Source organism: Phaenicophaeus curvirostris, chromosome 7, assembly GCF_032191515.1.
Source record: "Phaenicophaeus curvirostris isolate KB17595 chromosome 7, BPBGC_Pcur_1.0, whole genome shotgun sequence".
NCBI classification, from domain to species: domain Eukaryota; kingdom Metazoa; phylum Chordata; class Aves; order Cuculiformes; family Cuculidae; genus Phaenicophaeus; species Phaenicophaeus curvirostris.
In genome coordinates this window covers 12877767-12903003 of record NC_091398.1, presented here as the reverse complement: position 1 = coordinate 12903003, position 25237 = coordinate 12877767, and the positions used below count along the sequence as shown (strand labels likewise).

The 25237-nt window shown below is 40.5% G+C and overlaps 1 protein-coding gene across 4 annotated transcripts; it reads right to left on the bottom strand.

Moving 5' to 3' along the window:
• Window positions 1-237: 237 nt before the first annotated feature.
• Window positions 238-24449, bottom strand: CFLAR (CASP8 and FADD like apoptosis regulator). 4 transcript variants are annotated; one of them, XM_069860852.1, is made up of 11 exons: window positions 24347-24447; window positions 19049-19188; window positions 15787-16218; window positions 14899-15004; window positions 13848-13983; window positions 13576-13673; window positions 12443-12494; window positions 11654-11703; window positions 10391-10469; window positions 6086-6599; window positions 238-4718 (listed from the first exon to the last, which is right to left on the bottom strand). In XM_069860852.1, exons 3-11 carry the CDS (start codon window positions 16080-16082, stop codon window positions 4580-4582), a joined length of 1470 nt encoding a protein of 489 aa, XP_069716953.1. In that variant the 5' UTR covers window positions 16083-16218; window positions 19049-19188; window positions 24347-24447; the 3' UTR covers window positions 238-4579. The 4 variants fall into 4 exon arrangements, with proteins under 4 accessions (XP_069716953.1, XP_069716952.1, XP_069716954.1 ...); XM_069860851.1 differs by having other exon boundaries at window positions 19049-19191; window positions 24347-24443; XM_069860853.1 differs by lacking the exon at window positions 24347-24447 and adding an exon at window positions 22207-22452.
• Between the last annotated feature and the right edge of the window lie 788 nt (window positions 24450-25237).

Sequence of the window (25237 nt, the reverse complement as noted above, 5' to 3'; positions counted from 1 at the left end):
GCAGTTGAGTGCAGTGCAATCTACTTACTCACCTCTCTAAATACAGCTTAGATGAATGATTACAGAACGAGTACTGCTATGGTTTAAGAATCTGCCTAGGGTCAAGATATCACTGTAGAAAATCTGCATCTGACAACCATGAATGCACAATACATCATGTCCCCGCAACTTTATGGTCATTACAGGGCTGTGATCACTTCTGATCCAAGTGTCCGGACATGAAGAGACTCATTTCCATTTTCATTTTAAGGGTTATTTAGAGGAGCTCTACAGTTTTCAAAGCAGTGTTTCTTCATCATTTCTTAAGGAAGGGGACATGGACTTTACTCACTGTCACACATTAGGGTGAAGAACATGTACACTTCATAACCTCTAAGCCTACATCGTCACAAAACTATAAGAAACAGAATATACTCTATTGCTAATATTTTAAGTAAATAGTTGCATTTAGCATCACTCAAAAAAACCGAAAACAGCCAATGCACAAAAACACACATCATTTGATGCTGTAAGGATAGTCACTATTTTTCTTCCTTTCTCACTTTTCTCGTGTTTTCTTCTTTCTCCTTCCAATATTGATGCTGTATTTCTCCTCCAAATCCTCTTTTCCCTCCTTGTTCTTCTCTTGGTTTTCCCTACCATTCCCCTTCTTATTCCTGTTCGAAATTTCCGTATTTCTTTCCCTCACCTCTCTGCCTCATTTTGATTCCATTCTCCCTGCTTTTCCTTGTCCACAAGGCAGAAGTGCTCATCACATGTAAAAGCTAGTAAAGGAAGTGGGAAGTTAATTGCAAGAAATCGTATTTATTAACATCACAGACCTAAATATGATGGGGAATCACATCTTATTTCTAAAACCACAGAAAACATATTTTGTTTCACACTATTTGCTTCATTTACCAGCCGCTAAAGGAAGTGACTTCTAAGATTCCAAATCTGTCATTTTATAATCCTTCTCTTATGTCATGAAACATGAACAAGGTAGAGTTTCAAAATTACACGTGCTTTATTTGATTGTAAGATAGTCAGTAATTAAATATTTAGGGTTAGAAATGAATGCTGTTTTTATTAGCTATCATATATAATACAGATCCTCCCGTTGATGCAACACAGTAAGTTCTGTACTGGAGTCTGTGGAATACATGTGAATGTAATTTTAAGACATAAAGTATTTTTAAAGCCAGAAGCCCTGAAGCTCTAGTTTAAGAAAAGGATCAGTTTGCTAGGCCATTCTTAGGAGACAGCAGACTGAAAGGAAGACATGCTCCCTCTCCCTCCTCCACTATGATACATTTATTTCTACAACTATAGCTGTTGGAACCCATCCAGAGGAGGCTACAAAGATGATCAGAGGGCTGGAGTACCTCCCATACAAGGACAGGCTGAGAGAGTTGGGGTTGTTCAGCCTGGAGAAGAGAAGGCTCTGGGGAGATCTTAGAGCAACCTTCCAGTACCTGAAAGGGGCTACAGGAAAGCTGGGGAGGGCCTGTTCACAAAGTCTTGTAGTGATAGGATGAGAGGCAATGGGTATAAACTGGAGAAGGGCAGATTTAGGCTAGACATGAGGGGGAATTTCTTCACTCTGAGGGTGGTGAGGCACTGGCCCAGGTTGCCCAGGGAGGCTGTGGCTGCCCCATCCCTGGAGGTGTTCAAGGCCAGGCTGGATGGGGCTTTGATCAACCTGATCTAGTGGGACATATCCCTGCCCGTGGCAGGGGGGTTGGAATTAGATGGGCCTTAAGGCCCCTTCCAACCCAAACTATTCTGTGATGCTATGATTCTATAGCATCATGAAATTGAATTTGGTATTTTTACTTGAACACCCACAGAGATCAAGCTTTTAGAGAACACCTGAATTTTGCAAAGAATTGTTTTCTGTTTTTCCTCTTCTGCCTGTGCCTACATAAAATTAAGATGGAGGCACAGTTTAATAAACATTTTGGGTTGCATTTCCCAGTTCAATGCTATCAGAAAGATTCCATATACCCTTATTAAAGAGGACACATTTAGCTTATGAAGTGGAAAAAGAAAAGTATGGAGCACATAGGCTTACAAATCAGGTGAATTATTTTTCTGAATTGCGCAAAGATTTCTTTTTATCAGAACCGTGTGTGCAGCTTTCTAGAGCTAACATGCAAATAAAACAACACAAAATTAAGAAAAGATAATGAGTGAAGATTTAATCAATGATATAAAATATACTTTATATATTATACAAAATGGTGCATTAATATAAATAAATATATATAGTCATATTAACATTGTATTAGACTAGTTAAAGACTATAAAGTCAAACTTATTCAGTGGCTTTCTGCTCTTTGTATACTCTTCACAACCCTAATCAACCAGCAGTTGATTAATCCAGGGAGAGACTGGGACTACATCATATCAACAGCTGAGGACTTAGAGCACTTTTTAAACTTTGATATCTATTCTTTGTCAAATAAAAATTATTTTTACTTTCAATTATGGAAGCTACTTGAAAACTCATTTGCTTTTTTTTCTAAATGAAACTTAGTAAGCCTGGTTTAAAAGAAAAAAAAGTTAAAAATTATGTCAAGCTAACACCTAAGTAGTACAACATAATATCAAGGAATGAAAAAAGTCACTGCTACCAGAGTAAGCTTACTAATTACTCCTAATTGGAAAAAAATTAATAGACATGTCCTTCAAAAGCAAAATCAATGAGGCTCAGGTGTTTAATTTAATCCATCCTTAAAAGCCAGTGGCTGTTACACAACATTTAGATTAAATGGTGATAAAGTGCACTTTTACAGATATGTCTGGAGCAAGAAGTGTGAAGCATGTTTCAGTTCCCACAAAATATCTGCCAAAATCCCACATTTTTTAACTGTGTGGTAGATCACTGCAAAGCCCTGCCACATGCAGACTCAGTTTTGGATCAGCAGAAAACACAGTTAGCCTAAAACATGGCGGACTGTCTCATTTATTAACATATAATAACCATTGTGTGTTGTGACAGTACAGACAACATGGAGTTCTGGGTGAATCACAACCTCTAGACAGACAGGCAGATGGAATCCAAATAAGACCACCTCTCTCTTCTGTTTCACTAGTCTGTGGAGGCACACAAGCCAGAACTTGCTCATGAAAAACTGGCATTGCTGGGTAGGCATGCTTTTCTGACACATTTTCCATTAACAAGTGCTGGGGAAAGCACCCAGTGAATTTCAGTGGTTTACACTAGTTTTTTGTTTGTTTTCAGCATCAACAAAAGAACCTAGATCAGCGCCCTACTAATAGGTAGGCTAAAAACCAACTAGTGACACAGCAAGAACACAAAACCCTTGAAAACCCATCAGCTATACAGTTTAGAGCCCTATCCACTCTGTCTACCTGTTGCACTTTTTTGCAAGATCTGTTGGTGCTATATGATAGTTGCCATTCTCATCCAAGCTTTCAGATGCTTCTGTATTAAAATATGAAATCTAGCACCTTAATACACCGAAATCATAGAATCATAGAATCACCAGGTTGGAAAAGACCTCCAGGATCATCGAGTCCAACCATTCCCATCAAGTACTAAACCATGTCCCTCAGCACCTCATCCACCTGTCCCTTAACCACCTGACTCAACCACCTCCCTGGGGCAGCCTGTGCCAGTGCCCAATGACACTTTCCGTGAAAATTTTTTTTCTGACATCAAGCCTGAACCTCCCCTGGTGGAGCTTGAGGCCATTCCCTCTTGTCCTGTCCCCTGTCACTTCGGAGAAGAGGCCAGCACCCTCCTCTCCACAACCTCCTTTCAGGTAGTTGTAGAGAGCAATGAGGTCTCCCCTCAGCCTCCTCTTCTCCAGCCTAAACAACCCCAGCTCTCTCAGCCGCTCCTCATAAGGCCTGTTCTCCAGCCCCTTCACCAGCTTCGTTGCTCTTCTCTGGACTCACTCCAGAGCCTCAACATCCTTCTTGTGGTGAGGGGCCCAGAACTGAACACAGGATTCGAGGAGTGGTCTCACCACTGCCAGGTACAGAGGGAGAATAACCTCCCTGGACCTGCTGGTCACGCCGTTTCTGATACAAGCCAAGATGCCATTGGCCTTCTTGGCCGCCTGGGCCACTGCTGGCTCATGTTCAGTCACTGTCAACCAACACCCCCAGGTCCTTCTCCTCCAGGCAGCTTTCTAGCCAGACTTCTCCTAGTCTGTAGCACTGCACAGGGTTGTTGTGCCCCAAGTGCAGGACCCGGCATTTGGCCTTGTTAAACCTCATGCCGTTGGAGTCAGCCCAGCAGTCCAGCCTGTTCAGATCCCTTTGCAGAGCCTCCCTACCCTTAATCAGATCCACGCTTCCATTCAGCTTAGTATCATCTGCAAACTTGCTAAGGGTGCACTCAATGCTTTCATCCAGCTCATTGATAGAGACATTGAACAGGGCTGGACCCAGCACTGAGCCCTGGGAACACCACTTGTAACTGGCCTCCAGCTTTGGAAGCAGCAGATGCCTTAGATATACTTGCAATAACAATGCATAAAGTCAAAGTGTGTGGATGGACACTGTGTGGATAATCATAGTAAGCACTTCTCTTTAGCAGCCTCAGACATGTCCTTTCCAACAGCAGTTAAGTGGCAGAAAGGAAAAGTGTCTTCCTCAGTGTGTGCTGGAGCAGAAGTGAGTATTGTTGGCTTGGGCCAACTGTCTTGTTCCAATCATCGACTCTCCTGTTCAGTTCCGTATGGATATCTAATATAGAGAGTTTCCTGTAGCAACAAAAGTAAAAGCTCTCTGTTAGACCATGAAGAAAGACACCGTTTAAGAATCCACAAAAGAGAAGACAACTTCAGACTCAGTGAGGAGAAAGTTTCAAATTTCAGTCTTTCTTGCAGAGGTTACACCTCTAAAACCCAAGGTTGAATGTGCATTTTTGAGAAAATCAGTTACAACCCAAATCACTGTCGTGATATTGGTTATACTGACATGATGATCTGTGATTTAATTACAAGGTTTTAGGGTTTGTAAAAAGGTTCTAAATGTTAACCAGGCAACTATCTTGCAAAATGGTTGCTAGCTCCCTGGTAGATCAGTTGTACAAAGAAAACCTTTGTTGGTATGTTATATATCCAAACATATCTGATTTTTGCTCAGATTCCTCTTGATATTCTATTTTGGTAGACTTACGTTTTCTGATAGTTTAAACTCAAGTTTATGAATTGGCAATCTAGTGGCTCCCTGAGTGGAGGATCTAATCAGATCTAAAGAAAGGACAAAATCCTTCCTTCTCTACTGCCTTTTCCCCCTGAACTTAGGCACTGACTTTTTATATTTGCAAGCAGAACCCTTCTTAATGATAAAAGGCAATTCTCAATTTGTCAGAAGCCTGGTCTGTGCCTTGTTATCTTGGAGAAGGAAGATTTCCAACCCTGTCTGTGGGAATATAACGGGAGATTGGCAAGGAGGAACTGTAAAACATGTTCAAGTGACCTTGCCACTGGGATGTAGAAAAACACATTAAATATTGCTAATAATTGCTTAGTCTTGTGTGCTTGATAAGTAGAACTTTTGGCATTTAGGTAACACAGGCCTGTGATAAACTCAGGGTCATTCTAGAAACATGCTTGAGATTCCTGCGCTGTCATGAGAAAGATCAAAGCACACTCCACTTTTCCCTGATAAATGCAGGCAAAGCAGCAGGTTTGGGATTCACACTTTCTAGCAAGGACCAAGCTCTGTGGTGCCTGGATTCCCACTTGTGTTTCCTCCACAGGGGTGCTGTTTTGGAGTACCCCTAGGTCACAAAGTAATGGAAATAAATTTACTCTTTGCATTTCATCCATGTCTAAAGATTTGACATACAATAGCCAGACAGGTTTTCGCCTTCTCACTCTGCAAGTCCCACTGCCATAACGCTCTTTAATTTTGCTCTCCAGAATCAGATACTTCACTCCTGCTTTAGAATACCTTCCTGCACCATTGTTCCAGGAGTAGGTATATTTGTCTTTTAACCTATGACACAGCATAAAGACACTTTTCAGAACAACATGGGAAGAAATTTAAGGTGTCTCTTTCTCTAGGACAGCAAGCTGTCACAGGAAAAGGGTTGGTTTTTCCTCTTTTTTTTTTAATTTACCTTTTATGAGGATTGCGGAGTAGCTCAGCCAGATAACGCAGATAACAGGAGGATGAACCTGGAGATTTTTCCAGTATAGATATATCCACCTTGCAGTGACTCCAAAAGATGTCTGCTGCTTCGGGAATAGTGACTTTCTGAAGGATTTGTGTGTTAGAAATTATTTTCTCATTATTTCCATCCACTTCCAATAGACTAGTACATTCTTGCTCATTTTCTGGCACAATGTAAGTCTGAATAAAAAAAAGCTTTGGTTTTCCTAGTAGTGCAGGACATGAGTCTGCTGTGAAGTACTTCTTTATTTGTTCCAAAGGGAATCCAGAAAAGGCATGGTCCGTACAGAAGATGCTCTGAGGACTTCCACGGCTGATTAATATAACAATGAAGCTGTCACAATGTCTGTGCTTCTGCAGCGTTGCAACTTGAAGTAATGTTTGATTTAGGGTGTTCATATTTATGTATCTGTAACAATGAACATCATAGCCTAAGCCTCTGAAGGTCTCTTCCAACATATCTGAAAAAAGCAAGATGTAGTTAAATCACAGCATATCAAGGCTCGATCATCTCAGCTATCTTGAATTATAGCATTTACAATATTTTGGAATTTGGAAATGAGTTTATTTCATCACAGTAATTCAAAAATTGGAAGCACTTGATGTTGATCACAGTACTTTACATACTGAAGTGCTATATGCATATTGTCTTTAACGTGAGTTATGAACTTCATGATAGCTAAGCCATTATTATTTGGCATGTGATTTGTTCCAAATTCTACAGACACTTGCCTGCTTTCATTTAGAGCCAGTATCCCTAGTTCCTAGGAATTAAATCACCAGGCAAGGGAAGACTACTCTGAATGGCTATTATAGGTACAGAACTGCATAGAAAACACAGATGCTCCCTTTCATCAGTCATAAAGGAACCTGCTGCAGTCATTTATAATTCCTGTTATATAAAATGGACTTTAAGTGCTGAGTTCCAGGTGGAGAATGGACACTGGAGTCTTAAACTGTGACAGAATGGCATTTTCAGAAAAAAAAAAAATCTGAATGATGAATCCTTTCAAATATGTTACAAATTAACTGTGCATGGCCAAAACCCAAGATTTAACTCTACTGTATTTGTGTTAACCTGTGCTGCAGGACAATTTGCCATGCTCTGAATAACTACTTTGGATGTTTATTAATATAGGAGTGAAACCAGACATATGATGGGTAAAACCATAGGTACCTTTCAAGTCTTCAGAAAACCACAAGCTACTACCATGACTCCTACCTGCAGCACGGTATCTTTAGTATAAACCACACATATACTGCCCATGCAGTTTCTGATATGACAGGAAATATCAAGTGCCATGTTTCTGTAAAATGCCTTACAGAGATGGGAAGCTAGACTCTTCCTTGACTTCAAAAGCTTAACAACCCCCAATCAGCAGCAGCTATTTCAGAGATGACTGGCAGAGAAGTAGTTGTCCTACCACACTGTTAAAAAGCCCATAGTGAAAACAGGGAACAGAACTTGTAACTTTCCTCAGCAAAATGCAGGGCAGGAACAAATTCTATACTGTGGCAAGGTGATAAACAGGAACTGTAGAGTTTCATTACTCAATTATTTGATTAGATTTTGTAAAATAATTCAAAAGCTTTCAGAGATTTTCCAGTTTGGAAATAGAAAGGCAAATCCTCCCTATTTTAGGCAATAAAACATGCTCTAAAAACTCAGGTGGGAGATTCAGTATCAATTCCGTTCAGCGGTCACACATTCGATGAAGCACTTCTCCTTTAGAGGGCGGTAGTACATATGCAAAATGAGAATTACAGCAAGGAGAGCGCTTTTCCTCTTAGCTCTCTCATTAGCACGTACACACACAAATAGAAAACTTGGTGTCAGCTTAGATCATACACATGCTCGAAGTGTCACAATTAAAAAAAAATTAAGCGAAACAAACTTAGAGCTGATACCTTAGTTTAACAATTAATCAGAAATTATACATAGCAAGCTTTAGATACAGCAATTTTACTTTAAGGCAAGAAAAAATTCAGCATTACATGCAGCACCCTGATATCAGAAAATATCTGTTTCTTCAACACTAATCATCTCCCAACAAATCTCCACTGACTTTTGAGCATTTCCACTCTATATTAAAAAAAAACCCAAACAACACAACGCTTTTCACCCCTTGATTGTTTAAAACTTGAGGATAAAGATTGGCTTCCAAATGGAGAAGTCAAAAGCAGCCCTGTATAAAACAGCAAGGTACATTTCAGTTTGAATTTTACCAGTCTCTGATGAATTCACACATTGTTTACACTGGGGATTTTCAATTGTTGTAATATTTGATCCTGCAGTAGCTACTATGGATTCAGCTTCCTCAGATTAAATCTTGGGATGATGCACTGCTGACATTAAATGTCTGAGACACACATGATATAATTGCCTTTGTATCCAAGGCAGACAAGCAGAGAGACCAAAGCAGACTAAGACTTGCTTTGGGTGTTTCGGCACAACCAGCAAAGCCGTGATTTGCAGGTCTATCTGACATACCAGATTCTAAACATGTAACCCATGTTTGTCCTTCCCAGTCAGCAGACTTTCTCTATCACATTTACACTTTCTGGTTTTGTACAAGTACTGAAATGACCATATGAGCTCAGGAAGAGCGCATTGATATCTTTTTTTTCCTGCGTACATCTTTGTAATTAGTAGCAATTACTGTGACAAAGGGGTCTGCACTTATATTGCTTGTGTAAAACATCTGTGCCTTCTAAGAAAGAGTAGATCTAAATTTGTGTATTCATGACTATGAACTGACATAGCAGTTCCTTCCTGTTTTCTCCACTGCACATGCCCTACCTACTTTCACACTTACCGTTTAATTTTAAAAAGTCATACTGGCATAGTAAAACACTCGTTCAATAAATCAGGACAGCACATGCTCATATCCCATTGGAGACAACACAGTTTAAAGAGGGGTTTATTATTTATTTTCACACCTCATCTTTTCTTTAGCTCTTCACACTGAAACTTCTCTAGCAACCCTTTTTTGCATTTTCTTTTAAGAAACAGAACTCCAAGTAATAAGTAATTATTTTGGTACTGGATAGTGTTTCCCACAAAACTGTCATACTACCTTCAGATTAAGGCCACATAGTAAGCTTCTTGGATCAAAAGGGTCATTTGTTCTCTAAAGCTATCATGAAAGAGAGAACCACAGGATAGTAAAGAAGCAGGCAACAGGACAGAGCAGAATGTTTGATGCAAAGAGCTGCTCCTCCTCTCTCCTTGCAGTCTTTCAGACCTTGGCAGGTTGTCATTATATTATCTCCCTCTTGGGGCAAAGTCTTCCTATTTTTTGCGAGTAGAAGTAAAGAATTGCTTTAGATTGAACAGTTTAATTTCTACACCCAGAAACTGCAGCCTTGGATGGTTTGGGGTTTTTTTTTTGCCAGAGGTCATTGGTAAACTTGGTAGGACAGACTGAAATCAGATTGCAAAGATGTTTCTCGGTTTTATGCAACTAAATTAAGATCCTTCCTTCTCCCTCGTCTCCATCCATGGCAGGATTGTAAATCAGATCTTGTTCCTGTTACCCTAATGGCAAACTAAATGCCTTGTTTTGTATCATTTACCTAAAATACTATTGTCAAGCAAACATCAAAATTTAACTTTCCGTGTCTGTGCTCTGCATCCACTGTTCTTCAACAACTACATCAGTAATTCTAAGCTGGTCCATCTGCAGGACCATGAGTTATGAGAAATCCTCTTCTTCCTCTACATTTTCTAGTCTATTAACCTCTTCATTTTTATTTTTAGCCTCATGTAGTCCAACGATTACAGAGTGGGGTTTTTTGCTTATGCAAGAATCTAATTTTTAGATTCTACATAGGTAATCGGGAAAAAACCCTATTTTAATCATGCCATTGAATAACTTGAATTCTACATGCAAATTGGTGCAGTGGAGTTCTTTCATTTTTAAACTAAACGAAGAAGGAAAGAAAAAAATCCCTTTCCCTATAAAGCTGTGGTGGCAGTTTCAAGATATAACAGAAGCCTAGGAGCTTTATTAATAAAGAACCACGTGCCTTCAGCTATTCAAAATCTGTGGTGTCTGATATAATTATGCTTCAAATCTGCAACAGCTTTGGTTTTGTGGGAAACACTATCTTTACCATCTCTGCCAATAACCCGCTGTATGACTGGAGCTTAACATTACCCTAGTCTGGCTGGTAAATCTACATCATATTCTTTATTGTTGTGATTACTTGAGATTAACAAGATACAGAACTTCAGATTCCAGAGACTTACCTGTGTCATTGCCTATACAGTCTATTATCAGGCATATTCCTAAAGGTTGACTTTGCATTCTGTACTGATTATCAGTCACCTGAGAAACATGAAGGACATATACTGAATTAATGTGACACATTCTCAATTTACCAACTTGATTCTTTTCTCAAATTTCACCACCTCACATCTATTCAATAAATTGTTTTTCCATAGAGTGGCCAGCAAAATTCTATCTACTGGGATGCTACATGTCTTATCTACACAACAAAACCAAATAAAATCATGAGACATGGACTAACGATTTTTTTCCCTATTCCAGACTTAATTTTTGCATCTTGTGTTATGCAATCTCACTACCATAGTGTTCCTTAAACAAAGACTAAGATTGTACCAGAAAGTAGAGAAGCAAGTTTGAGACTGAACCTTAACTCTGGAGATATCTTCAAATGTGAAACAAATAAACAAAATCCAAACCAAGACACTCTACACCTGCCAAAAAGCCCAAAACTCACCTAAACCTGTATGTCGTAGAGGGGTTTTTTAAAGACCCAGACTATGACAGCAATAATACTTCTATAGCACTTCCAAATTAAAGGGTAACTGCTATCGAGATGTTAGGAGCTGTAAGCTTCATGTTGCCAATACTATAAATCTAGAGAACTTCTGTGTTCTTCGGGTATGCAAGCATGCACTGCTCATCAGACTAACATTTATTTCATTATTCAGTCAAATAACCTCCTTGTTCCTAAGTAGTCTGTAATGATTCTATTACAATTCCTCTCCCCTTTACAAAAATTACAATCAATTTGCTGTAGGTAACTCCCTGGTTCCTGGCCAACAGGAGAGCTAGTGAAAATAGCAGTAGTCCATTCTTATCATTAATACCCAAAGCATGTCTGTCTTCTACCTGGAGAGCAACAGGCAGGAAGAGAATAAGGAACAAAATTTACTGCATGCAAAAAAGCCCTGCCATTTCTAATGCAGATGGCAAAAGGTCTGACTTATAACAGGATTCGATTTAGCCTCCACTAATAAATATACAGGTTGTGTGTGTACATCATACGCACTTGCATTTTGCATACTGCTGCTTCCATTTTGTATTAAAAATATATTCTGCAAAAGGAATTAATAAAACCTGTTTATGGCCAAGGAAGATATGGATGTACCCATTCTTCTATTTACATGCAATTAAAAGAAATCTCAAAATGAAGCACAAAGAAAACTAAATACCTGCAGAGGTTTTTATTATATTTACTTGCATACATACACACAAGCACGTACCTTGTGTGACATCATTCCTGATTCCTGAATGGACATGTGGACTGGTTCTGCTGCAGTTAAAACATACAGAAGTAATCTCAGTACACCAGTACCAGTGACATTTCTTTGACATCAAATCCATTAAAGAGGAACCTAGTTCAGCCAAGTTCAAACTTATCTGGACCTCTTCACTTCTATGTACGCTACTGAAGTTAAAAAAAAACAACAACAAAAATCCAAATTTCCACCTCCAGAATGTTATTTGGATTGACTTCTCCATCGCTTGTGACTGGAACAGTACACTGAGAGCATTCGGGCAACTGTGCTTAAAATCACCATATTTGAGAGGTATTTGGGGTTTCCAGAAAGAATGCAACACACATGGTAAGAACCTGGTACTCACCGGACAACTTCCTGGCTAGCCTGGTGGAAAGTCCACCACTGAATGCACACAAACATTTCCTACTCAAGACTTAACAGATGCAGCTGCACTACACGGGCCACCACTGTTGGCTAGTTAACCTTTCCCATGATTTTATTAATAAACCATTTATTCTCTTAAAAATTTGTGACAGTGGAAGCCTAAAACAATTTCAGTGAAGTTTTAAGACCCGGCAGCACAAGCAAAGCAAACACAAGAGCAAGCAATAAGGCAAAGCTCAGTTTTCAGAGGTAACAAACACTCTCTGCTCCTGGCCATATCAGCTGGATGAGCCATAAATACAACTATCAAACAACAGTCCTTTTGATATAATGAAATGCATTGTTTGGCTCTTTTAGATTATCGTAACTCAGATAAAATGTTCTTACCCACAATAAGACTCTGTCCACTTTGTGGTTTTTCTCTGTTTACATCCTGGATCTAAAATGAAGAAAAAGGTATATTTTCCCTCTCTCCAAGAACTGATAATCATGTGTTCCAAAATACAACACAACAGTATTTTTCTTCCTCAATAAAAGGATTACGTATTTTAGGATTCACATCTGTCAGTTAATTAGAGTTACAAAATAATAACTAAAAAAAAAACCCAACCAAAACCACAAACAGAAAAAAACCTTCCTCCTCAGAAAAAAATTATCAGTTTGCCATGAACAGCAAAGAAAAGTTTAATCCCTAATACAGTAAAACAAACAAAAAAAACCCTGAAAATGTGCATTTTGTTTCCTACAGAGCAGCAGGGAAGTACTTTCACTGAACTAGAAATTATAACAGTATTATCATAATATGGAAAGTCAATATAAACTCTTTCCCATTAGTAGTCTGGAAAAAGCTGTTGTGGCTCTGTTAATTGCATCTCTGATGTCTTGTATGTAAACTTTATAAATACATATTTACTGAATACATGACAGAACTAATCCCATCTAATTAATTTATCAAGGCTAAAAACTTAATTAAGGTTATACTATTACAGTATAAGATCTAATCCAAATATAAAAAGTACTGCGTGCAATAGGGTATGATGACTTGATATATGGAGATATCTCTGTTAAAACAAAACACCCAAAAAAAATAATCTGAAAAGCTCTCCTTAAAAAGCCGCAAACTTCATCTTTTTAACTTTCGAAGTTACTTTCCCTGAGTAAAAAGTCCGGAGTAAAAAAAGTCCCTGAGTAAAAACTCCAGAAGTACAAAGCAGAATAATTTGTTTTCCAAAAAAACATTCAAAGTAAAACTTTTCACTCCTCAGAGTAGTAGAAAAAACATACTGATTTTATATGACCAGCTAATAGGAGAAGAGTCACAGAGGCTCTTTAACTTTCTAAGTCAGAAGAAGTAAATCAGACTCTAAACCCAGCAAGTCACAGGAATAAGAGAAACAAATCTGAGTAATGTTTTAGTTACTAGCAATCACTCATTCCTCAAACTCCGTAAAGATGAATCCCCTTTCAATGGCTGGCAATATTTAGAAAGAAAGGGTCTGTCTGATTTATTGTATACTTACCCTGGAATTATAAGAAGGATCAATCAAACTGAGATTAGGGAGAGATGCCTGAAGTGCATTTACATATGCTGGCCGAGAATGAACGGAGGACATTAAAGCTGAAAATTTAACAAAAACACACAGAGAAATACACTATGGTATATCAACTGTTTTAAAAGCTTAAGCCTATGAAGCACGCAAATACTCTGACTTGTAATTCATAATTTTATCTTCAGTAAGATTACATCTGGTTCTTGCTGTCAATAGTAATCGGTGCAAAACCAGCATCTTACCTTCATGTTTGTACTTCTGAATCTTCCTGGTCAGGTCTATCCTGTGAATATTTTGAAAACAACTTTCTATCAAATCCAGTTGATCAGGAGCCACCAAATTTAGCTTCTCCAGGTCAATCACAAGAGCTAGAAAACTCTAGAATCGTAACAGAAAACCAAACTGTCACATGAGAAACTTGTTCTCTAAGGTAAGTAACAAAGCAACCCAGAACATAATGTGGGGAGGCCATGAAGGTTGTACATTTAAGAAACAGGGACATCACCTTCTGAAACACTAAGAAAATAACCTGGAAGGTACAAGAATTCTTTATATTATCATAGGAGTAATGAAAACTAGGAAGTGATTTTCTTAAAAACAAATCAAATTTTTGAGGAAACAGTTTTGCATTTCCTTGTTGCTACAAAGCCAGCCACTTGGAAGGTTACCTAACATGCCACAAAGCAAGAGGTAATATAAGCTTCATAAAATTTGCAGGGCCTCCCTCCTTTGGTTAAAGAGAAAAAGAAAAAAATTCAAAGGAAGAAGACAGCAATCTATGCATAGTGCTCGAGTTTTCTGAACCCTCTCTACTGAATCTCTACTTTCTCAGAACATTGAAAAAAAATATACAGAATGCAAATGTTTAGAGGCAGACATAATTAAAATAGAACTGTTCTTTTGTAAGGGAAGCAGAGCACAAACATAAAAAGTGACCTTGTAATTCAAGCTATATTTCATGCAATTACTGGTTTGAGATCCTTCATAGATGAACTTTTAGACCAGTAATACTGAAGAAAGACTTTTTTTTTTAATGCTGTCTGACTGTGAGGTTCATGCTAACACCATTCACTACAGCAAGTCTTCACTGTTCCCTCTTACTATTTCTTGTGCTTCTTTCCTTTAATTATGAAACCAAAATTAAATTGAAACCACTTTGCCACTTCCTGACTTCTGTTTACTCCTGCGTTGCTATGCCTTGCAGTGCCATCTCCCCTCCTTTGCTGTCCAGCTATTTCTCTTTTCACTTTAGCCTCTCACTGCTCTAGAGAAGACCCCAGAGAAAGACATTACCTTATCTTTTGCCATTTTCATACGAGGTGCATAATCTCTGAGCAGAAAACCAAGAGAATTCACTTCTTCTTTTTCCAGATTCTCATTAATCTCTACCATTAGTACCCTGAAATAAAGTTGAGGTATTTCTAAAGGATTAGCTTTCAGCAAGATCCCACCCTTGCCCCACTACCCAATTTCTCCCATGTTCCCATCTTAACGTACCTCCCCAATAAAAAAAACAAAAGCAGGAGAAAGTCCTACCCTGCTCCAAGATCCAATTACAAACTACCTACTCTTGCTTAATATTTCAATAAACAGGAAGTAAGAGAATGAGAGAGAACACACCTTTAACTTTTTTACCTAGTAGATACGGGGGGTATATTTCAGTGAGAAGTTAACACAGGAAACTTCTTTATAAGTACATACATTTCTTTCTGAAGTCCCCCAAAAACAATAACTGGAGCCTGTTAATTTAAGTGTCTTAAAACTACAGAGTAAAAAGTATTAAGAGACAGGTGCCCTGAAAAAAAAGCTATACCACAAGGCTATGTGTCCAAAAAAACTAGAAAAGAAAGTATCTCTAACTAATGATGTTCCTCTAAAGCGTCATTTCTATCCACCAGAACTGTACTAACATCATTGCTTTTACTAACATACACAAACTCCTTAAAGATAGATGCTTTCAATGCCATGACTTGGAAGAAGCTGCTAAGGTGTATTTCAGAGACTAAATGACACATTCTTTTCACTATAACTCTAGATATGACGCCCTCTTCTGCTTTTCTTTTACCTGTAAAACTTATTTTAAAAAAGAAACAAAACATACCCACCAAAAAAAACCCAAAACAACCTCCCCACATCTTTCACAAAATAGAGTTGCCTTGAAATCTGAAACAGATATATTACCTGTAATCGGGGACAATCCTGAGACTCCTGGCAAGGTTAGCTTCCACTGTTGCTTTCTCAGTCTTCAAGATCCTCCTCAACAAATCAAACCTCTTAACTCTGTACAACAGCTCAGACAGGCCAAAAAAAGACAGTTTCTCCCGCTCATTCAAAGCCATCAAGAGCTCTCTAAGGCTGGCAGTGGCCAAGTCAGGAGCAAGATCTCGACACAGGAAAACCATCATCTCTTCTTCTTCTTTATCCAATTCTTCTTCAATCTGGTGAATAAGGACAGCTGGCACTTGGCACCTGGTCATCACTTTGTTGTTGTCCCTTTAAAATTGTCAGCCTACTGTTTTTTAAACAGGAAGCCAACATGACACGAAGCCCATGTCCACCACATCGCTTCTCTGCTGTTCATTCTTAAGTAGATGCTTTTTTACAAAAGCAGGTCTGTGAGAGAGAATTAAAAGGTTACTAAATCATCAATCTGCTGCACAAGTTCACAGTTAACTCTGTCTGACGTATTCCACCTACAAACGAAATACCAACTTAATCTACACAGACCTCCTCCCCTCAAGGGGTTCTCCCAGCTGTTCATTAAAGAACAAAAAGTACTTGGTAGGTCATATTAATCAGAAAGAAATGAAAGTTCCTTTCAAAGTGAAATTACCTTAACACAAGTCTGTAAACTCCATAGGAAGTGAAACAAGTCATTAACTTGCTGATGTTTCAAGTATTTCTGGAAATAAGAGTTAAGCTCCACAGCAATTTAAGTCTAAAGCTCTGACCTCTTCCCAGCAACCTTCCACCCCCTTCTCACCACCACCTTCTTTCCCTTAAAACTTCCAAGGCATTTCTCAGGAAGTGTTTTGGGAGGTAAGAGGTAGTGTAACCACACATAGTACACCAAAGATTTAACATCATCCCAGCCCCACAAAACCCACTGCTATCAGGCATGCACTTTGCCTTAAATGAAGTCAAAATAAAGGAAATAGTCACAATGTACTATATAATGTTATAAAACATTCATCACCTATAAATCCAGGAATGTGTGTATTTTCTTACTCCCTACTATCATTTAAAGTGACTCCAATCTGAATGAGTTACTGGGGTTTTAAGGATTCCACACCCCCCTCCTCCATGCTACACGATGGAAGAACCACACAAAGAAAAAAATTCCAACCTTAAGTATGCAAATTGATTAACTCTGAAGGTATATCTAAACTACAGACCGCCTTTTTCTTCATGTGACATTCATGTTTCACCATACTGAAAACTGAAATAAAAATTCAAAACTAGAAAAAAACCCACTCTTGCGATTAACAAAATAAGTAGGGTGCTGTGCTCAGTTTCCACTGCCACCACCTATGGAAATTCTATGTAACCTTCTCTGAGACCCATTAACCTGAAGACAAATCTTAGCTCTTAGGATGAATTCAGTCATGACATTGCATAGCTTTGTTTAAACCATTCTGAAAAGCAAAAGCCAATTCAACTACAAAGCCTAATACACTGAAAGATTCTTGTAACCGCATAACATTTTTTAAAGCATTTTCAGCTTTTTGTTACACATTCTGGAAGTCACAATCACATATTGTGTCCATGCACGAAGGAGATGAGGAACTCGTCTATATGCATTTTTAATTATAATTCCAATGTGGTTTAAACAAAAAATAGCTCTTATACATTCACATGACTTTCCCCAAAAAAGTAGTAAGAGTTGAATTTGATTAAACTGATGGACTGGGTTCCACTGCCCACTAAAACAGCATATCAAATGCAGGATCCTAGGACACTGTCTCCTGCACCTGCCTCTATCCCAATGAACCAGATTTACTGCAGTGGCTTTATCCTCCAACAGATGATGCTGACAATTACAGTAGCAAGTCAAAAAAAAAAAAAAAAAAAGAAAAAAAAGACTGTTTATCTTGCTGATGGCAAGTTCACGTGACCTCAAGGATCCACCTTCAGAAGCAAAGAAAAACAGGAAGGCAAGCTGTAAAATATCATAAACCCACCACAGTACGAGACCCAAGCATTACTCAGCTTAAGGACTCCTGCACTTCCATACCATAGTGTAAATGTAATCTAATGTATATCCAACAGCGTTCTTAAAACGGCACTGAGGCCACTTTGGATCATTTTCCGAAACACAGAGCATTCAGCTGCAGCTGACAGTTAACTGCAGATAGTCTGTTTAGTCCATCGCAACCTACTCCGTGCGTTCTACACAGACTGTGCTAAATACCTAGAGAAAAGGCACAATTACAGCACTCCTACTACAGCATGCAGCCAGAAAGCAACACCTATCCTCTTTCATAGAGTTCTGTCCTTCAGAACCCAAAAGGAACAACCACAAACACAGTGTTTTCCCCCATCACATCACACCGCTTAAGAAATTGGGAGAATTAAATGCCCTGTTCGCTCTAAGAACTGCAACAACATTTAACCCTAATGTAAGCAGAGCAAATAGCACAAACCTCAGAAACAGAAATGAAACACCAGTAGAAGCTGCCCCTTTCGAATACACAGAACGACACTATTTTAAATAAAGCAAGCTAAAAGGTTTGTTTCTAACAAAACCAAACTGGATAGACAGAACACCTGTACTTTTGAACCAGTTCTGTTCCATACACAGACCTGCAATGCTATCACCTGTACAGCTGGGGTAGAAGGGCATGGAGAGAATATCTTTAGGCCTCCAATATGCAGAGGAACCCCTCACGCATGAACCTCAGTTTTCTATCAGAGAAAAAGCATATGTATTGCTAAATTATAATGTAAATCTAGCGTCAAACATATGTGAGAATTCTACAGAAAGAAGAAAACTGTTTTCATGACATAATGCAGTCAAGAAGGGGAAGGCACAAAACATCCTCCTACGAAAGCATCTCCCGGGTACATCAGCTGAGACTTCCAAAAAAGCTTGAGGAAGCCACATCTATAACTCACTCTAAAAGGAGGTGGGAATTTAACAACTTCTGAACATTTTCAGAAATCTCAGATAAACATTTTATTTTTAAAAAAACTACTCTAGTTGATCTTTATCTAATATTTTAAAACTATTTAAAGAAGGAGGCGCTGTGGTGAGGAGGAATTTCCTACAGAGTTAACATTTCAGACATGCAAAATTACTATTTTTGTGTCATCTGAAAAATAATCTGCCTTTAAAGAACACATACAAATTATTTATTTTTATGAAATTCCTTTATGTAAGATAAATTACATGCTCATTATAAAGAAATGCTGATCAATATCTCCAGTGCCCAAACTCTGTTACCTGTAATGCAAGTCTGTCCACAAGAACAGTAGATGAATGGCACTTGACCATTGCTGAATCCACATCCAGCTAACATTGGTTTCCATCCCGTATTTTCCAATGATGGTCGAAAGACAAAGTTGATTACATCAGCTCATTTTCTGCTGGACAAGTGACAATGTCAGATATTACTACTGGGGGCTACTTCCTAATTATAAGGGAGGGACAAGGAAAAATTACTTAGCATCACACATTCAGCTATACGATTCCACTGGTCCAGCGAACCAGGCATGGAACTCCAAATAAAAGGAAAAAAAAAATGTACAGATGTGGTGATTTATCAGTAACGCTAATTTCCCCAGGGTTCTGAATGGGAAATAAGTAAGAGCAAGATGAAGTGTTCAGTATAAACTAAAACAGTGTTAAACTCAGTATAAACTAAAACAGTGTTAAGCTTTGCATCCAAAAAACATGTCACCATATTCTGAGAGCAGGAAAGTCACGCTACTGGGGAAAGCCCAATACATTCCATCAGTGCACACTGCTCAGCTTCACCACAAGACGCAAAGGGCATCACACTTCGCCCTTTTATCTGATATGACCACTTTCGCAAATGTCACAGATAAAGTTACCATAACTGTAACAACTGAAGAAAAAGACAAAAGCAACAACAATGTAAACCCCAGCTTTTAGTCTAGATTACCTGGGCCCTGCAATGAGAAGAGTTACAGAATCACAGAATTGTATAGGTTGGAAAAGACCTGTCAGGGGAGGTTCAGACTAGATATCAGAAGGAAATTTTTCACAGAAAGAGTCATCGGGCACTGGAACAAGCTGCCCAGGGAGGTGATTGAGCCACCATCCCTGGAGGTATTTAACAGACTGGTAGATGAAGTGCTCAGGGACATGGTTTAGGGGCAGATTGGAATGCTTGGACTCAATGATCCAAGAGGTCTTTTCTATGATTCTATGATTCAAGATCGTCAAGTGCAACCATAGACCTAACACTGCCAAGTTCACAATTAAACTATGTCCCTAAGCAACTGAATGTACAAAGACGAGAGGAAAATGTGCTTATCTTCTCAAGATGAAAGAAAACCATTCACAATCACCAGAGATAAATCTGCCCCAATAGTTTATGTGTTCATGTGCATGTAAAATTTGCCAATACTGCTGCAAGAAAACACTCAAGAATTTCCTCCTCAGTTCAATGTTTCATGTATTGAGTAAAGATTTCATTGCAAAACTTGTGGAGCAGCAAGATGGTTAAAAATAGAAACCTAAAGTACTGCAGAGAAATTGAGAATAATTTTGAACAGAATCATAGAATCATAGAGCATTTTGGGTTGGAAGGGACCTTATAGATCATCCAGTTCCAACCCCACTGCCATGGGCAGGGACACCTCCCACCAGACCAGGCTGCTCCAAGGCTCCATCCAGCCTGGCCTTGAACACCTGCAGGGATGGGGCAGTCACAGCTTCCCTGGGCAACCTAGGCCAGTGCCTCACCACCCTGAGTGAAGAAATTCCTCTTTCTGTCTAGTCCAAATGTGTTCCCTCTTCAGTTTATACCCATTGCCCCTAGTCCTATCACTACAAGCCTTTGTACAAAGTCCCTCCCCAGCTTTCTTGTAGCCCCTTCAGGTACTGGAAGGTCACTATAAGGTCTCCTTGGAGCCTTCTCTTCTCCAGGCTGAATGAGCCCAACTCTCTCAGCTTGTCCTCATAGCAGACGTGCTCCAGCCCTCACATCACCTTTGTGGCCCTTCTCTGGACCTGTTCTAACAGTTCCATATCCTTCTTATGTTGAGGATTCCAGAACTGGACACAGTACTCCATGTGAGGTCTCACAAGAGTGGAATAAGGGGGCAGAATTCCTTCCCTTGCACTGCTGGCCATGCTTCTTCTGATGCAGCCCAGGATAGGGTTGACCTTCTGGGCTGCGAGCGCACATTGCTGGCTCATGTCAAGCTTCTAATCAACCAGCACCCCCAAGTCCTTCTCCGCAGGGCTGCTCTCAGTCACATCATCCCCAAGCCTGTACTGAAACCGCAGATTGCCCCGACCCAGGTGTAGGACCTTGCCCTTCTTGGTCTCATTGAACCTCATGAGGTTTACGCTGGACCACTTCTCCAGCTTCTCCAGGTTCCTCAGGATGACATCCCGTCCTTCCAGTGTGGCAATAGCTGAAGTCTAAAATCACCTCCGCTGAGATAAAGAGGAAACTGCAAGGTCACATCAGTGACACTGTGAAAGGGGCAAGCCTACATATGGAATAACAAAAATCTCTTCCTCTTGTATTCAAAGAATCAGGGAAACCCTTGGCACACTGAGGCAAAATGACTGTTGAGGGGAGAGTTTTCTGTAAGACTGCCTATTTTAGATCACTATCAGCCCAAATTTCCACAGAGGAAGGACTCTTCTGGGAAACAGGATCTCTGGAAAGAAAATCTAGGGCACCTCAGCCATGTTCTTGTCCCTAAAGGTCTGAGAGAAAAACATTTCTCAAGGAGATAGTACCAGACTTCACTTAAATGCAAGCTTCTGGGTTTAGTTAGTTTCCAGACTTTCCTGAACAAAGTGCAAAATTTTAAAGTTGATGAATTTCACACATACTGCAGAGAAAACATGCATGTTTGTCCAAGGCTGCACTGCACTGACTTTTGACCCTTGGTAGTACAGTGTAAACAAGGTTCACAAGAAGAATTTTTTTGAAGTAAACACCTGAGAATATTAGCAAGCATATTTACTCCTCGCTCTGCAAGTAGTTTCCATTCTACACAAAACCAGAAAACCACCTGTATGTTCATTAGTTTCTATGAAGCTAATAAAGTTAATTGCTCACCTATTTTTTAACTGTTTCACATTGCCCACACTCCATACAGAATATAATCAAAATCAGAGGCAGATTTCTGCCCCAACCCCCAAGGAGCAGGAAATAAGAACACAGGGAAATTTCACAGGAAGACACACAAGGCTCCAGTAACTTCTTGCTGGCATTAACAGCGGAGACTGTATGTCTGTAAAAGGTCAAGCTAGTTTACTCTTTGATGTTTAACCCCATGCATGAAACCTGTGCTCCCACGACTGCAACACAAACGCTGCGCAATATACAAACACCAATGCAATTATCAAGGCAAAGAGAAGTACCCTGTATTAACAACAACAAGTCAACATACCAGGCTTCATATTGAGGAGGAAGGTCTTTCAAGAGAAGCAGGAAAAACATTTCACTCTAATCATGGTCTACAATTAGAATCTGTAATTTCTGACAGCATTTTTTCTCAGGTAAGCTGCAGCTGCCCCATCCCTGAAGGTGTTCAAGGCCAGGTTGGATGGGGTCCTGGGCATCTTGATCTGGTGGGAGGCGTCCCTGCCCATGGCAGGGGAGTTGGAACTGGATGGGGTTTAAGGTCCCTTCCAACCCAAACTATTCTATGATTCTATGATTTATTTCTTGAACGTTTCACAACTAACTCTGCAGCAACAAAACCAGGATATAACATCAGTGGGTGCAGTTCTCATCTGGAACATGACCTTTGTTTCACAAGATGAGCTCATGCACAAGCCCCTGCAGGGAGAGAGGAGGAGGTTACTCTGCTACAGGACGCCCCCAGCGGCATTTTGTGCTTCCTCCGCTCTGTTTGAAGAGGTAGAGGTGGAGAAATGAAACAAAGGAACTCCGACCCCGAATCATGTGGCATTTTTCAGAGTTGACTCACTCAGCACATGCTCCACAACTTTCCCATTGCCCTAGAAAAGGAAGAAGATCTAGTATGAGATGATTAAGGAAAAATCCCACAGGGGATTTTACGTTTCTCATCACTGTGTTAGGCTTCAATAGTTTTCTCTCAGTGTAAGCCAGTAGTGATACTGAAAATGCTGGGAAATAAACAACACTCATTCTGGAGTTTTAGAAAGCGAACATCCTTTATCAGCCTGGGAAATGTGAGGGAGTGATTGTGTGCAGCCAGACAGGAGCTGGGACAAGATGTATTTCCCACTTACATGAATAATCTTTCCCAGAAATGTTATGCATATTCTATTACTTTCCGAGGTCTAATTTTAATGCTGTTGTGAACTTCACAACAGTCAAACCTCTGCCAATTGGAGCTGGCTCCAGCTCTGACCTTGCATTTGAGATGGAAAAAGGCTATAAAGAGAGGTGATTATAGAAGACACATCTTTTCACACAGATCAGACTGAGAACATTGTCATCTCCAAAGAATGAACAGGGTCTGGAACAATACTGCTTGAAAGAAAACAAGCTATAAAAAACATGCTCTCAGAGGGGCTGAAGGAAGAAATAATTTATTGTAAGTCACTGACCTATTGTAAGTTTGAATATTATGTGTAGTTTCTGTGATTTTAGAATTAAAATATGGTTACACTTACATGCAGAATTTTAATGGGGCTGTAGGAAGAAAGGATGGGAAGAATGTGACTGTATCTGGCTAAGCCAGATAACAAGGAGCGATGTAAAGAAAAGACAACTGAGCCTGAGATATAGAACCATAGAATCATAGAATAACCAAGTTGGAAGAGACCCACTGGATCATCGAGTCCAACCATTCCTATCAAACACTAAACCATGCCCGTCAGCGCCTCGTCCACCCGTGCCTTAAACACCTCCAGGGAAGGTGACTCAAACCACCTCCGTGGGCAGCCTGTTGAACAAACAAAACAAAAGAACAAACAGAACACCCCGAGGAAGGGAACCACAACTTGCAAAATCTGCAATGCCAAGAACTTCCATAAGAAGAATCAGCTGAGGTCAGATGTGGCCGTGAAGAGGGACCCGAAGAGTCTGAGAGCATGCACAGAAAGTTCTAAAGTTCAACTGAGGGTGAGTATTTGCCTTCATCCCCAAAGACCCTCCTTGACCACAAGCACTAGGAGGAGCGCATGCGTGAGGAGGAGGAGACTTATGAGTTCCACTTCTTGGAAATGTCATGAATACGTGTAGTAACCCAATGCGTGTGCACGACACAGCACCGTAACGGGGAGCCGGCTCTGACACCTGGTGTGCAAACTAGGAGGAGAAACGCCCCTCGCACCCCCTGCACGGCCGCATCCCTGCCCCTAATTCCGAGTTGGGTGTCGTTATTCCGCATTCTGTCTCATATTTAAAAGAATACAACTACTCAGATGAAAGCTTAACTCCGCTTTAGCTTAAATATTCCACTTATTGCCACAGCAGCTCCCTGGATCAGTGGTGACTGCGCTTGTTTCCAGTTAGAGGTGTATTGCTTTAACACTACTAATTTTAAAAACAAAACAAAACAAAACCAAGAGAACCCGAAGTAAAACTGCTTTTACCGTAGGTGTCCGCACATTCCCAGGCGACGATTTAAACCACGCGCGGGGCGGGGGGGCGGCTCGGGGCTCGGCTCTCGGCGCGGCTCGGGGGGACCCGGCAGGGCCCGGCGGGGGCGGCGCCGGCGGATCGGCTAATCGCGGCGAGACACGCGTGGGGCGGGGAGAGGCGGGGAGGGAGGCTCTCGAACGGCCCGAAAGGCCGGGTCCGGCCTTTCGGGCCGTTCGAGAGCCTCCCTCCCCGCGGCCCAGCCGGGAGGGGTCAGAGCGGGCGGCGCTGGGAGCGAATTGCCAGCGTAAAGGATGTGGAGCTGCGGGAACGGGTCCAGGGGAGGCTGCGAGGATGATCATAGAATCGTAGAATGACCAGGTTGGAAGAGACCCACCGGATCATCGAGTCCAGCCATTCCCATCAAACACTAAACCATGCCCCTCAGCGCCTCCTCCGCCCGTCCCTTAAACACCTCCAGGGAAGGTGAATCAACCACCTCTCTGGGCAGCCTCTGCCAGTGCCCAATGACCCTTTCCGTGAAAAATGTTTTCCTAATGTCCAGCCTGAACCTCCCCTGTTGGAGCTTGAGGCCATTCCCTCTTGTCCTGTCCCCTGTCACTTTGGAGAAGAGGCCAGCACCCTCCTCTCCACAACCTCCTTTCAGGTAGTTACAGAGAGCAATGAGGTCTCCCCTCAGCCTCCTCCAGGCTAAACACCCCCAGCTCTCTCAGCCATTCCTCATAAGGCCTGTTCTCCAGCCCCTTCACCAGCTTTGTTGCTCTTCTCTGGACTCGCTCCAGAACCTGAACATCCTTCTTGTGATGAGGGGCCCAGAACTGAACACAGGATTCAAGATGCGGTCTCACCAGTGCTGAGTACAGAGGGAGAATGCTCCAACCCAA

Bases quoted from the DNA above. Each gene is read 5' to 3' on its own strand.
- CFLAR (XM_069860854.1), bottom strand. From the start codon at position 16,082: ATGACCAGGTGCCAAGTGCCAGCTGTCCTTATTCACCAGATTGAAGAA. The intron at 13,984-14,898 runs GTAATGTCTTTC...TTACGATTCTAG, and splicing joins TGAAAATGGCAAAAGATAAG to AGTTTTCTAGCTCTTGTGAT. The intron at 13,674-13,847 runs GTAAGATGCTGG...TTAAATTTTCAG, and splicing joins TCAGAAGTACAAACATGAAG to CTTTAATGTCCTCCGTTCAT.